This window comes from Anser anser (genome assembly GCF_964211835.1).
Source record: "Anser anser genome assembly, chromosome: 2".
NCBI classification, from domain to species: domain Eukaryota; kingdom Metazoa; phylum Chordata; class Aves; order Anseriformes; family Anatidae; genus Anser; species Anser anser.
In genome coordinates this window covers 152,188,404-152,204,475 of record NC_139721.1, presented here as the reverse complement: position 1 = coordinate 152,204,475, position 16,072 = coordinate 152,188,404, and the positions used below count along the sequence as shown (strand labels likewise).

General features: G+C 37.8%; 1 protein-coding gene across 8 annotated transcripts in view; it reads left to right on the top strand.

Moving 5' to 3' along the window:
- The window catches only part of ZMYND11 (zinc finger MYND-type containing 11), a 107,609-nt gene that overhangs the window by 58,514 nt on the left and 33,023 nt on the right, over positions 1-16,072 (top strand). For 7 of the 8 annotated variants that reach the window (XM_083823690.1, XM_083823691.1, XM_083823689.1 and 4 more), the window contains one exon: positions 3,991-4,150. In XM_083823690.1, coding sequence (XP_083679816.1) covers positions 3,995-4,150 — 156 coding nt within the window. In that variant the 5' untranslated portion in view covers positions 3,991-3,994. Of the gene's footprint in view, positions 1-3,990; positions 4,151-4,183; positions 15,742-16,072 lie in introns of those variants that run through there. The other variant, XM_083823693.1, reaches the window with a different exon arrangement.

Genomic DNA, 16,072 nt, shown 5'->3' with positions numbered 1-16,072 from the left:
CGAGCAGAGAAGAAAATGACCTGTAAATACTGTAATACTGAGCGGCAGTTTGAAGATTCGTCAGTTGCTTCTGTGTCCTGCAGACTGGCAGCCTCATTTGGTGAGATTCGGAATTTAATATTCAGATTATCAGGCCAAGCCTCCTCTTCTCTTCAGACAGGCCCTCATTTTATAGGGGAGGGATTAGCACAGTTAAATTGTATTCTGAAATGGTTGTTTCAGCCCCCTTGCTGATTAGGGCTGCTTTGCTGATTTAGGGGATTTCACTTTGTCTCCACCCCATGTTCTCTCATCTGAAAGCATATTTGCTATATTTGCTTTACTTCTCGTGGTTGGCTACATAATAGCAGGGTAGGGATTGGATTACACCTCCCAGCCTGGCGATAGGGAGGACTGGGCAGGAGCATAACAAACCAGTATTGCTTCAACTCCCCGTCTCCGCGGTAAGGCTAATCAGCTCCTGTTGAAAACAGCGATCAGGAATTTCTTTATCTCTCTCCTTTGTTTCTTAACTTCTTGGTGCCACACGCTTCAGTGCATGCGGTGCCAGGAGAAGACTTGCACTCCTGGGATTCGTACTGCCACTTCTGCACAAAGACATGTCAGTATTGTTTTTGCCCTGATCCCGTTGTGAGTCTGATGGGGGTAGTTAGGACCTCCAACATCATGTTTGCTGTCTCTAGGCTAGAGTTTAACTTTGTTTTTATATTCGTCGTGTTTCATACCTTGTGACAGTTTCTCACATTTCATTATTTAAAAAAAAAAAAAAAAAAAAAAATTCTGATTAAAATCCCGTGCCTTAGTAGTTTCTTAGTTTCGCTGCTGACTTCTGGCTGAAAAGGAACAGATATGATTTCACCCAGGTCCTGCCAGTGTTGTTTTACAGTCTGTGAATATCTCTTCCATGTACACCACGCAGGTTTTAATAAAAGTGAAAATTCTTTGGGGGTTTAGGGGCGGAGCACTTTTCTAACAGCAATTCTACCCTTCCAAGTAAAAACGCTCTCTCTAGCCGTGTGTGCTTTGCTGTGAAAGCTGATAGCATCATATTTAAAAAAATTGAAAACATGGCCCTTTTGGATCTCCAGACAGCACAGTCTGAACATTGACTAAGTACTCTACAAAAAGCCACTGGGGATTTATTGCTCCTCATTTATAGCTGAGGAAAATGAAGACAATGTTTGGCTGGTGGCAGTACTTGCACTGTGGTCGAGAACACAGAATGGATTTGAGAAACTGGGGGTTCAGAGCCTTGTCACTAGTGCACACACTGCCACAGTTAGAACAGACAGATTAAACCTCTTAGTTGACTAGAGTGGGTTTAAGGCTTTTTTTGTGTGTGTGTGTTGTATGTCTGCCTGTTCAGGAATGCAAATGAGAAATATCACAAAACGCATTGCTTACATTCAAGAAGTTTATTGGATTGTGGTCCTGCAACTCTGGGTGCTGCTACGCAAAATAAGTGGTTTCTTCAGCAGGATGCTCTGGAGACCACGGCACTGGGTTAAGACTGGATTTCTGTTCCCACAGTTTTACCAGCCTGCTGTATAGCTGTAAGAAATCACTTCTTTGCTCAGTGGCTGATTTTCTTCCATCAGTAAAATGGGGACAATGATAGTACCTATGTTCTGCGTTTTGGGAACTATTAAAGACTTGAAGAAACTGCAGAAGACAAGAGTGCTGTGGTTCTGATTGGGAAGTTATTAATCCAATGTTAAAATGGAAATTTGCTCAAAATCCAAAAGTTAGCAAACATTGACAAAGATAATTTTCACTTCAAAGATCTCCTTGCGTGTATTTGCATAAATAGGTGGGTATATGCACATGCATGAAATGCATGTAACATGAATATATAAAGAGTTGAGTTTTTCTCCTTATTTCAGGCAGTTTGGAAGCTTCAGCGCTGTATTTCTCAGCATACTGATGGTGTTCACTTGCACAGTGTTTGAAAGTGAAGTAATAGGTTTGAGTCTCTGTCTGTTTACACCCTCCTTGGAATCTGGAGACCTTGGAAAACTCATTTGTGATGTTTAATAGCACTTGAACAGGTTCTTCTGTTGAGTTTCGATTTCTACAGAAGCAGAGAGTGATCAGGTTGGGCAGGTGAGCATCTGCCCAGCATGATACAGAGCTGAAGTGCTGTGCCTGGCATCTGAGTCATTGCTTGGCCCGGGATCCGTGTTGGTAGCCAGCATAAGATTCGTGTGTATTAGCTTGGATCGCAGACTCGCACTGTTGTTCTTTATCTATTAATCTCTTTTATTATTACTTATTTTTGTGTAGTGGCAACATGTACAAACCAACCAGACTTGGACCACATTGTGGCAGATATTCTGAAAGCATGTGAAGTAAATGGTAGCATCTGCCTCCAAGGGTTTTTACACTAAAAAACCTCCCAAGGTCCTCCAACATGCTACATTTACTTAAATGCCTCTGATACCATGCAGCAACTTATCAATTGTCCTGTGTTGCTCTGATTATTGTGTGATTTACTACACAAACATATACTTCTGCTCAAACAGAAATTTACTATATGATTATATGCATTTAGTTTCCTTTAGAGAAAAAAAAAATAGGCTAAACGAGTTCTGAGCAAAAGCTTGAGAGAGAATGCAGGACTAGAAAATATGTTTATGCATCCAAACCAAGAACAAGTTAGAAAGTAACATGTCCTCAAAGGGAAGGGTTGATTGGAGGGTTCACCACAAGGAAGGTCTTCATCCCCTTTTGTGAGTTTACAACTTCTAAGGCATTAACAGTTCCTGTCAGCCCTATTACTAAAAAAAAAATCTGAACTGATGTAACTATTTTTTTTCATGTAATGCTACTGCATTAAATTACGTTTTCCTTAAATTTACTCATGATATTAAATAATTATATTTTGGTGAAGATGGTGGTGATGACAGTCACAAAAGAATCATGGTTGCTGGAATTCATCGTCAACCATGGAACTGAGGATACTTAGCTGATGGCTTTGTGTTAAAGCAAGCAAATACAGATTTTTTTGCTAGGAGATAGTTAAATACAGAGCACCTAGAGAAACCATAAAAGGGAGAGAAATTCAGCTAGCTCTGTAACTGTAAGAGAGCTATGACTAGAAAAATATGTTCACAAAACAGATATTTCCAATTGATTCCAAGTCAGGACCCAGTCAATTCACTTACCTGCTGATTGCGTGCAATCACAGCTCTCTTTACTTCTCCACGCGTAGTGACTCAGAGGTATGTTCTTGGGATTCTGCTAAAAATGTATAAAGTGTAATGATCTTAAAACAGGAAGGCTGCCTTTTTTTGAGGGAAGATCGCTGTAGATTGTTTATTCCAAGTAAATATTTTGTGTTGGTCTAGAAGCAACAAATTATACTGGGTAAAGGCCAACATTTCGCAACTGAACCTCATGCATATACAAACATTAGGCTGTGTATGTTTTGTTCTCAGCAGTGGAGTTCATCATAGTGTGGTCACTGTAGTTGTCTCAAGAAAAGGAGAAAAAACACCTAGTGCTGTAACTCTAGCTGTTGGGTTTCATACAAGACGCACGAATTTCACATTCTTTATAAATGCGTTGTACTCACAGTCACGTCGTAGATTTATTGGCACATTTCCAGGCTCATTCTATAATGTGTGTGCTACAGGATATAGCATTGTATAGAAACATTAAAGAAATTCAAGTTTCAGTGAATTTATAGGAGTGCAAATGTAGGTGGAAGTTTAGCGAAGACAAGTCCAAGCAACATGCATGTCAATCTTGGGGTCTGATCATTTTCTCTGTAGAAGACTTACTGTGCAGTAAAATCCTGTACATCATAGCTTCAAAGAGGTGAAAAGATGATTTTGAATAATGGGGTAAGTTATATAAATATTGAGAGTTTATAAACAACCTAAAACTTAGAATGTGTGCAATTTTACATCATTTAAGAAGAGTATTTATTTGCTGATATATTTTATAACTTAATGCTAACAGTTAAGGACTTTTGTGCTTTGTGTGCAGGTATATGTCTCGAGTCCATGGTATGCATCCAAAAGAAACCACACGTCAGCTGAGTTTAGCAGTCAAGGATGGTCTTATTGTTGAAACCCTGACGGTGGGGTGTAAAGGGTCAAAAGCTGGTATTGAACAAGAAGGATATTGGTTGCCAGGAGATGAGATTGTGAGTATAAAATCTTTGAGAAAATAGATCACGATTTCTGATATCTTAGCATGAAACTTGTTTTAATTTCTATTTGAAGTTATTTACAGATGCTGTGTTGATGCTTGTGAACAGGGAAGTAATGCACTCTTAAACCTTTTTAACCTTTTCTGTTCCATAGGAGCTCTTCTCAAATTTGAGTTTTCTGCTGTGAAAAATTGTCAAAGTCTTTTGCTCAGTCGTGCCTAATTTATGTAGTGTTACCTCTTCTACAGTTGCACAGGAAGATAGTATATATAATGCTATTGGTATTACTTGAAATCCTCAGACGTCCTTGAATCCCAAAGATGGTATGTTTTGAAACAGATCAAATGAAGAATTTCTGATTAATATTGCTTTAATCTGAATCTGAGGAAGGAAAAACTACTCCATTTCAAAAGTATTCGCTTTCAAAAGTTTCAATATTCCTCCCTTTTGAAAGTACCACAAAATGTTGTACATTTTGTCATATATAAACACACACAAGAAGATGTGTTTTACAGATATCTGGAAACACCAGGGCATTCATTTAGGAACAGTTTTCACAGTAAATTAGTTACAGGCATCCAGACATTGTTCCGCTGGATTTGTAAAATAAATTTTTAAATCCAGTTCTACAGGTTGAAAGTTATGTATAGGGAAGAAAAGCATTTTTTCTCAGTCCCTACATAGCTAAGTTGGAAAGTACGTACAGTGCTAACTGAGAATAGTCTAATAGACCAGGAACAAAAGTTGCACAATTATTTTGCCATGTTCAGAAGCCTGCTCTCTGTATTTACAAGACCATGTTTTCCTAATAAAAAACAGTTTGGCAAAGCTTTAAAATACTTGAACTAGGAACTGTTGCTTTGGAATATAAATTGTATTAAATACTGGTGAAATGGACAACAATGTCCAGACATAGATAAAAATGTTGAAGAAAAACAGAAAAACTCTACAGGAAAATTAATTCTAAAAGGCACTGAAATACTCATTGCAGTATTGAAGCCATCAATAAGATCCTGAAAGAGAAACAGTAGATTATTTTTTCTTCTAAAGTGAGAGAAATATTAAATATCTATAATAGAAAGCATTAAGTTTAAAATTAGCCCAGTTGTACTAATTTAGAGTATTGCAGTATGTACATTATGTCCCTATTAAGATTTTCATTCTAATTTCATTAGAGATCCTCAAGGGAGCTTCCAAGGTGTATTTAGTTTTGTTTTCGCAATTCTCCCTGGGAGTAAACATTCAGAAATTCCAGCTTAGCTCTTCTAGGTATTTCTTATGTCAGTTTTATCTGTTTAGAGGTGATGTTAATTGTGTAGACTCAACATGATACAGTCTGAGATCTGCAGTTATCTTAAGTATTCAATGTGTTTGTTTCCTATATTACTAAGACCAAAAAAAAAAAAAGAATCAAAATGCCTCACAATAGTTATTTCTCAAAGAGTCTTTCAAAAAATACCCCTAATACTTATAAGCAACATTTATCTAACAAAACTTAGAAGATAATCAGTATGTAAATTCCTGGTGACCCATTAGAATTAAGTCATTATTTTATCTCAGAATGAAAAGAGTTGTCTTTGATTTAACCTTAAGTCATGTTATGAATAGCCCTTTGGTCAGAAATACTGTCTGTATTTACAGCACGACTGCTAAGCCCTGATGTTGTGCTGTGTCCATACGTCTGATGGCCATCTCAGTTGTTCAGAACACCAGTGCACACTTGACTTAACAGCTTTATGCGTTAGTAGGAATCATGTTCCAGTCCAGGCCATGCTTCGACAGTACCCACCTTCCAACTTCATGATCCTAATACTGAATCAAAACACTGCAGACACATCAAGCAAAATGTATTGACTTGGTTTTAAATCATTCTGTTTGTTCTTTTATTCAAAAATTTTTAACGAGCAACAAAGTGTCATTGACATCAGATCAGTTATTTTCCATTCTCCAATAACTGGCTCAAAACGATGACGTTTGGTGTGTTCTCTACGTTGGACAAACTGGGTAGTGTTACATGTGCTTTTTACTGGGTCAAGATGCAATTTGTAGTTCTGTGTAATCCAGATCTGGTATTAATGACTGTTGAACCATAAACTAAAGTTACATTTCATTCAGGATAAACACACGGGATTGTTTTCAGAGATCCACTTGTAGGAGATGGAACTCTTGAAATACGTCTGTAATGTTTGAACAGCGACTTCAGACTCAGCAAATTTCAGCAATTACAGACAAATCCTTGACCCAATTGGCAAACTCAGTTTGGCTGGTACTACAAAAGCTTCAAAAGCTCATAAAATGAAAGACTGGAGGACTGATCCCCCACATCAGTGCAAAAAATGCCATTAGCTCGTTTTCTGGCACCATGCTCAATGAATAGCACTAAGAACCACCTGTTTCAAGGAGTTAGCAAAGGGAGACATGTTCCTCATGTTCCTCCCTAGACACTTTTTATCTGAATATTTGCTTGATGATTTGCTTTTTTTTTTTTTTAATTATTTAATTTTTAAATTTTTGAAGTTTTGGACCTTAATCTTAGCATTTTAAATCCATATTCAAATAAATGAATGAGTTGTCTGTTCAGGTACCGCTGAGCACCTGTTTAATTTATGTAGGTACCTGACTACAGGCTGCCACAAGGCCTGAAAGTACTGGTTTTAATGATGACTGTGGATTGATTGCTCAATGGTAACAATAATTAAAAGCATGTGGATTATGAAAGCACAGCTTTGTTCGGGAAAGATTCATTAGATAGTCCGTGGTGGTTGCTTATGTATTTCCAAACATTTGCCCCTATCCAGTGGGTTGACATCATGATAGATTTATGCAGTGAGGACATGATCTCTGACAGGGTTACTTTCAACCTTCACAGGAAAGTGTTAAAAAAAAAAATGCTGTTTTGTTATCATTGATCTATCAATATGTTGAAGAAGCTGTGGTTTAAAAGAAAAAAAAAGTGAAGAAGAAGCGAAGTATCCTGTACTTAGACATGTCATACAAAAGAGCTAGCTGATGTGCAAAGATAAAACAGTTTGGGGGCATCAGGAGGAGGCCCTTTCAAAAGGGACAGTCATGTGAAAATGAATGTTCTGAAAAACTGGAAAAAAAAGAATGATCAGATTTAAAACAGCATAAAATTGTCCTGTTTTTCTCTCAGATATATATAGGAGAGAGATTTTTATATATGTTACTAAAACTAATTTAATGTATGGAATCAGCTGCCAAACATACTATATTCCAACAAATATTGAAGGGTTGGTAGCTATGCAAGAACTTTGCTGCAAATATTTTACTTCCTGGGCTTGTGCAGGTACTCATTTTGTTTGCTCATTTACCATCTGTACAGTTGTTTTGCAAATTTTCAAAATGTGTTCTCATCTTACAGGCTGTCTCATCTTGCAGATGATTAATGCATTTGCCACAAAATAAATGAGAGAAGAAATTATTTTCCATTGTTATCCAGCATTTTAGTTAGTAATTTTGCATTTTCACTGTTTGTCAATGACATTCTTATGCAATTCAAAAAAATCTCTGCAGCTTCTTGCCTTGCAAGGGAAATGTCAGTCCTGAAATCTGGTAATGGACGTTTACTTTTCCTTTCTAAAAGCTTTATTTCTATTTCTCACAGAACTTTTGGAATTTGGAAGTGTTATTTATTATCAACAAAAAAGAAATGATCTCTTTGCTCTTTGGGTTTAGAAAAAAATTGCAAATAAGTGTTGTTAATAATGTTGTCAATGCAATGATAAATACAAGGGGAGTGTAGTTGTTGAAGAAAATAGTAATGAATGCCCTTACCTATTCATTTATGTTTTTAGTCATGCCATGATTTTTATGTACTTCTATCTTTGTAAAATAGTGGTCAGTCTAATCCTAATGAAAGAAACTGAATTAAAGCACCAATGCCGTGTAGCTTTATGGGGGTTTAGCTATAGTTCTTAGTGTTGGTATGTCTTACTCATTTACATATTTTTGATTTTTCTACAGACAGTGTGCATGGAGCTATTTTCAGCATTTAATGCGCTAATTCTTCTCCTCATGATTAAAGTCATAAAACTGCAGTGACCCAGCGAGAGGCATTATGAATGTATAATTTCAATTTACACGTGTTCATAAAGCCAGACAATATTGTGTTTTTCTAAAATGGAGATCTGTTAGTAACACAAGTTCCATTGTTTGCATTTGAATGCAACTTATCTCATAGCACTGCTGTGGTTTAAAGTTCGTAGTGGCCAAATTCTCTACTGAGATGTGAAGAGCATGGCTTCACACTTAGTTAAGGCACTTGGAGCTGTTTCTTCACTGCCAAAATAAATCAAAGGTACTCATGTTTTTGAGAGATCGCTCTTTTATAGAGGTCTATTTTCTGATCATTTAAATGATTGCTTATGGAAAGAGCCAGCAACTCTTGTGGCCAGTTAAGTCTGACTTTGGGCTTTAGTTGCAATTATTTTTCTGTGCGCTTGGTCCTCTCCAAATCTCTAAATTGTTGTCTCTCCAATTCTTCCCTTGTAAAGATTTTTTAGTTTAGTGGAAGAGCATGCGATTTGGAGGGGCAGTTTGCTTGCTTTCCTGTTCAAAGAAAACCTTAGAAGAATGTGATTTTCCCCAGTCCTGTATTCAGAACTTGCTAACTCATACTGGGGATTTTCTGATATTTTGTATTTAGAAAGTACTGGTGCTTGCTCCAAGTAACTCCGGATACTTTCAAGTCTCGAGTCTGTGTAAATAATCCATCTCTTCACACTGTCTGCTTTATCATCATTTTAACCTTTGTCGTAACCCACTGCTAGCACCGTGAGTTTTGTAGGTTATTTTGTTAACCCTAGGCACACACTCAGTGATTATTGTGATTTGATGTGCTGCCGCTTCATTTTTGCTGGGATCAATCTACAGGAAAGGAGTATTTTGTTTGTTATGTTTGTGTTAATGTAAGTTGCTTTAGATTGAGCAACGTCTGGGTTTCTTGCTTGCTATGCTTAATTGCTTTTGTAATTGTATTGATTTTTCTATGCTAGGTAGCCAGAAGCTGTTTTGAACTGGCTATGTCATCTTGAGTCTCTCCATAAATATGAAGATAATTGTGAAAAGCTTAAGAATGGTCACTGTGAGGGTTTCAACCTTTTCCGGCATCAATTCCACTTTAAATTTAAAACAAAACAAAACAGCTACATAGCTACCAGTTATTGCTAGCATACGAGGGGCTTCTAACTAACTAGGCTGAGGAATGATTTTAATGTGCATCCCATTCGTTTCACTTAGGGGCAGAAGGATAATATGAAACAGCAATAGTGACAGCCAGTGGTTTCATCATGAATGCTCTTACTACCAGAGAGCACAAAGAGGAAGAACATGTCATACCAAATGAAGAAAAATTTTCTTCAATATTTAAAAAAAAATCTATTTGTCTTCTCCATCTGTATTGCCTTGAATCTGAAGTCCTGTATGAATTCACTGATCCAAAGCCAAACACAGCCCAAACCATGACAGTTATTGTTCCTCTCATGTTGTAAGCAATTGGGGATTTTCCAGGCTGGAACTTTCCAGAGAGATTCTTAGTTATTTTGAAAGAACCAGTGTTCTTTACATCTGCTACGCACTGATCCAAAGAGTTAATGAATGTAGTTTAGGGAGAGAAAAGTTCAGACTGGCTTCCATCTCTTATTCAACACCTCAGGGAAAGTATGAGGAGACTTTGAGGCTCAGGGCACCTATCAGTATGGTCACACAAGGGCACTCAAGGGAAATGAGCATCTGGGGTTCTTTGACTCTTTCTTTGCTGTCTGTCTTTTCATCCTCTTAAGGTCCCATCATTCAGAGCTTATTTTGCCAAGAGAACAGCATCATATCAATCACGGTGCACTAAAAGCAAAGGATTTTCTAGGAAATTATTATCATAAAGTGCACTAGCATAAAGTTATACTTATTACTGAGCAAAAATAAGTGTCCACTAATGTAATATCCTGGTGTGGATTTGTGAAAGTTCAGAAAAAACAAATTTTTTCAAGTCATCAAATCAAAGCATAGACTATTTTGTCTTTGAGAAGCAAAGTGGACCTCCGAACTCCCACTTTATTGATGAGAAATATTATACTCTTGTGTTAAACCCAAGGCCCTCTTTTGTCTTTACTTTAAGACTATTAGCATGTAACGCATGAGAATGGCTTCACTGTCCTTCCAGTGGCCTTTCTTTCCCCAGACAGGTTAAGAATCATGAACAATTCTGTGCATTCCTTTTCCAACTTTGTTTTTCTTTTCCTGTGCATTCAGGAGTATTTCTTCCCTCCACTCTTCTTCCCTCCAAACCCTCCTTAGTTTTCATCCCCTAAAAAGAGAGTACCTGTACCTACCGAATGTCAGTGCAGAAGCTCACATTGTTTGAGGATCTTCACACTACCAAAGATAATAGTGAAAGAGTCCACCTAATTGCATAGCTAAGAGATGATACTTCTTTTAAACTGGTGAAACAATCCCATCAGCATCTTCGCTTGCATCTCCCAGCTTTACCAACTTGACTGTTAAAAATTCAGTCAGTCTAGTGCTGTTTTCTTCTTTAAGGTTTTCACTCACTGCTCTGTAGTTGAGATACTGATGTTGTTGTTCACAGATTTCACAAAATGTTTTTGCTGCCTGAAAGGGTGTTCAGGAGAATGGTAGTTTACTTCCAGGTTTGAAGCAGACTAGTCAAACTAGTGCACATAACGCTTCCCCCATGGGACTCAAATTATTTTAATAGATTAGATGACTTAGACCAGCCCATCTTGAGCTTGTTCTGAAAATGTGCATTTTGTGTTTTTTGTTTGTTTGTTTATTGTTGTTGTTATTCACTTCTTTTGTGCCAACATGGTAGCATTGTTTTCATTCAGTTTGTGGATGCAAACTGCTGTGCATCTCTGGCAGTTACGTTGGTTCTTGTGATGCCATGCTGGTCACTGAATGAAGCTTTGTTGAAGCTGATTAACTTATTAACATTCATGCTTCATTCACAATAAATGCAGACCTCATTCTTTCATATCACTCACAGCTGGAGCCGTACCAGCCACACCTATGACACAGGGGAAAAAGACAAGAAGTTGGAGTTATGTAGGAAGTTTTGTTGTTGGTTCAGATAAAAAAGGTTGGACTATTGTTTGAGGAAACTGTGTGTGGAGAAACATCAACTAGAAAAACAGTACAAAATCTCATGGAGAAGATATGGCCAGGAAAGCAATGTAAACATATGCTAAGAAAGAAGAGTGGAGGGCGAGCCCTTTTGTGCACAGTGCTTCTTGGAAAGAGGCTTGGAACTACAAGGAAATAATGGTTGGTTTTTGTTTTTTGTTTCTTTTTTCCTGATCTGGATTCATCTTGTGTCAAAAAAGAACAAAACCTTCACATACATAATAAAAATATGTGGAAATAAAAGGCACTGCACCTAATAAATACTTCACTCCATCACTGATTTATCTCCCTAATGAAAACAGCCTACAAACCTCCTCTTGGTTCAACCTAAGTAAAAAATGGTGACATTAATAGCAGAAGTGAATCCAGTTTCTGAGCAGATAAGTTGCAAGTTTCTATTAACCTTGAACTCACTTGGAACGCGAAGAAGGAAAAAAATTATTTTCATTTAAGATCATATTCAGTTTCTAATATCCTGGAGGAGAATGTTCGCATTGCCTCACCTCAAATAATATATACTACTGCTACCCAAACATGATCTTCTGGGGAGGGAAACTGAGATTTATTCATTGCTTCAGGAACACAGCTCATAGGCTGAGAAGATAAACACAGAGGGATTTTAGCAGTTGTTTTGGCTGCTGGCATGCTACTACACTTCTTGGAAAAAGTTCCCGTCTTCATTAGCTCTGGGAGTTAGAGACAGGCTCTGTACTTTGGAGCCAATCACCTTGAACTGGCCAGAACATAACTACAAGATAGGAGAGGGAATAAAAATCTACCTGTCGTGGCAGGCATCCAGAGAAGATTTCGGCGGTTTCTGCCAGAAACAGAAGACTTCTAAGACAAACTGGCAATAAATTAATTAGACAAACTTGGGCTTGCAGATTAAACTCAGTGAAAGAAAGCCAAAAGAGTACGGAGAGGCTCTGGAATTCACTGCAGAACCTGAGTCTTCTTGCATGTGTGCATCAGAACTGGAAGCAGTTATCAGTGAAGAAAACGAAAATGGATTATCACGAGCCTATAAACGCATCTGTGTTTAATACATATTACGGAGAAAGAGATTTTGGTCTGTCTCCTGACTGATGATTTTATGTTCTTTTCAGGATAAAAATGATCTCTAAAGTGAGAGAAATTAAAAATAATGGAACAAATTAGTTGTTGGCTGATATTCTGAAAATCCGTATAAAATGAGCCATAATAAATAAATAAAGTACTTGAGGTTAAGCAAGATGACTAGGTAGTTGTGAGGACATGTGAAGTCATTATTGCTTTGGATTTCTTTTTGTGATAAAGTGTAAGTAATGAATACCACAAAGTGTCCTACAAAGTCAGTTTGTGGAAATCCATTTTAAAGATGAAGCCCAGGTCATCAAAGGAAAGGATCTATAAAAAGGCAACTGATTTGCAATGGACAGATTATCCTGTCTGTAAAAGCACAGATCATTGTAGCTACTTGCTGCAGTAGGGTTTTAGAAAAGGAAGGAGAAGATAAAGTGAAACAATTTTCATAAAGGGATTCTAGCTGCTGACATCTTTTTGGCTTTGAAGGAGAGATGGATGCTTGCTTATTTGCTGAGCACTTCTGATGAGCAAAAGCAGCAGGAAAAAAAATACCAAGCAAAACAGGAGCCAATGTGTTTAGTAAATACATATATACAAGGAAACTACTGGGGAGAAAATGAGCTTACTTTGATGCTGAATTTACTCTAACATTAAATGTAAAACATGGGATGATCTAAGAAGCTTTATCACTGTAAAGCAATCATCCTGATCAAGTATGGATCCTGTACAGCAATGATAAAAGGGAAATACTTTATTAAACAGCTAGCTCACTATTTATCTGCTGCAGAGATGGATAAGTCCTCGGAGCCATCAAGCAATTAATCTTGCCTTCTTCAGTTCTGAGCCTTACTCGTCGTTGTGATGAAGAAAAGAGAAGAGCAGATTCAGTGGGGTACTGAATGCAAGTTTACAGGAGGATTCTTGCTCACTGAGAAATAGATGGAGCCGAGGATGTTGTGTCATGAAGAGAAGGCTGACCCAAAGGGCAGGAGGAAGACTGCTCTCACAGCAGGCTAGGACCTGTGGAGAAAAACATATGCAGTGTCTCCACTGTGTTCGAAGACAATGGGAATGGTGCTCCATGACGCGTTGCATTTGTTAGACCCAGGTAGTATTTAATACACTCTACTGTCTGACTGAAAACCAAGACATCTGCTAGTGATTCGTGGTAAGATTTCTTACTGGGGACTGTACCCAGTGAGATACAGCATGCTTAAAAAAGAGGCAACTGTGCGTGTACTAGGTGCCTAACTGCTAGTCTTCCTCTGAAGGAAGGAATACGGATCTGCCTTGTCCAGCTCCATAGATGAACAGGCACATTTTGTGAAACTTTTATTACAGAGCAGTCACTTGGAAGTTCAACAGCAGTGCAAAAGCAGTGGATAGTGGGAGACACTTCAAAATTGAACGTGGTTTAGCATTTCCACAGTTCTTAAGGGCTCTCGCACCTAATCTTGTCCGTGCTTCTTTCAGAGTGCTTTAGTATGGGACACAGTTTCAGATATTTATGCTCTGAGAGAAGTGTCGATGAACAGACCAATCATTTAAGGGTGTAGTAGCTGTTTAGAGCAAATGTATAAGTAAGAAGCATTTCCATCAGGTTTTGTACCGGAGGACAGGAGTGCTGTAGATAGTGCACCCCTACAGTAGTTTATTACATTTGTGAATCATCAAGACTGAAAAATGCACTGCAAAGTTTTAACAATTACCTGTAGCAAAGCTCGTGTAGTCAAAAAGCTTGGATAGGAAAAGCTCGGATGCTGCCTGAAAAAGACAGAAAGGAACAGGTAGATTAACAATGGAAAATTTGTTTAGAAATAGCTATTGCTTTGAGGTTTTGTTTAAAGTGCAGCATGCCCTGGGACCTCTTAAGGAGAGGACTCAGATACTGAAGAAAAGTTCGATTGAGTGATGGCATTGTAGATACATTCATGCTAGAATGCAGTACCACCTCTTGCTATCATAACAAAGGCTTTCCATTTGCCTCAGGAAGTTTGAAATATGAAAGATTAAGTACAGAAGATAGGAAGTTCTTCCCACCAGCAGATGATGATGGATATAGGTTGCAAAACGCAAGATGTGAAAAAGGAATGTGTAGTCCTTGTGGGAGGCATTTCTTTTGATGTATCTGTCTGCTTGATACAGACTGGTAGTCAACTTCTGTTTGATTCTGGTGAAGAGTTACTGAAAGCCAACTAAGAGACGTGAACAGCAGAATCCAAAACTTAAAAAGCTTCTCCCTTAGCTGAAGGAATCAGAGGAAAGAAGTGTTCCTTGTGACTGTTCCTGAATCCTGAAATACACCTGAAGAAACTGAATCCAGAACATTTGCCTCGGGAATAGCATCTTCAAATTGAGCATGGCCCAATTATCTCATTAGATGTCAGAGGAATCATAGGAATTTATTCATTGAGATTCTTTCCAGTGTTTAAAGGGTTACAAAATAATCAGGAAAAGATTCCACTAAAGTTTTGGATTGGTGATTTGAAAATGTCTTGAAATAAATATAGCATGCTACTATTTTCAAATAGGTTTTATTTTGGAAATGACTTCTTTCTGCTAGCTTGGACCTTGTTGCCATTCTAGATTCCTGTACTGTGACAGACCAAAAGTGTTGTTATGATACAGTCTGGGTGAAATCTTACAGTGTATCCGCTAATACTCTTCCTCTAGACTAAATGTTAAAAAAAGGCTGTTTTAAGTTCTTTATTAGTTAGACAGCTGGAGTTGTCGGGACTGTTTAAAACGCAGACACTGTACAGGGCTGACCATGACTTTGTACACAGGTAGGTCTGAATAAATATGCAGTGATTTGGAAGGAGCTGTGTGTGCACGGGTGTGTATGAGAGTTATAGAGAAACACCACAGCAGCACATAGGTAAGCAGCAAAGAAACTCTGGAGAAGCACTTGAAACAGAACACCTGGAAAAAAAAAAAAGTTGAAAGAGTGCTATGGGACAAAGTGCCACACAGGAAAAGGCTGGGAACCATGAGCTCCATGGAAAATGCTTTCCTTCGTTTGCGTCATACTGAATTTAGGACAACAGAACTGTATGTATGTTATTCATGAATAAACATGATTGCGCCAAAGAAATAACTGACTTATAATTGTTTTTCCCATCTATGTGACCCTTTTTTTTTTTTTAGCTTACTGTTTGGGTCCAAAGGATAGCCATAATTTGGATGGCTTGGGAAATCTAGTTCAACAGTGTGAAACCAGCAAATCCCCATAAAGGGGAGTTTCAAGAATAGAGTTTTGCCTTTTTTCCCCCTCCCTTTTCCTCTCTCCACCTGATAGTAGAGTGACTTATTACCGAGTATCTGGGCTACCATTAAGGGACTTGGAGAAAACAGATTAACAGGTAAGAAATGAGTTATGTTAATGGCATATGCATTATAAAAAGGCAAAGTGGTCCTTTTAGACAAAATCTAAAGAGGAGGTTATGTTGTTTTCATGTGCTATGACTACTTAGAAATTATAGGAAGATAAAAATGTACTGTTTGTTTTTCCTTTTTTTTTCATTTTTCTTCAATAATTACGGGCTTGGTAAGGTATGGGAGTGACCTAATTGTTCCAGTTGTGACCTCTAAGTTATTGTTAATTTCACTGTCAGTATGTGCTTCTACATCTCCTACTTAATGGTATGCTAATTGTACAGCAGATTGTCACATTCTCCAACATACAGATTCCCT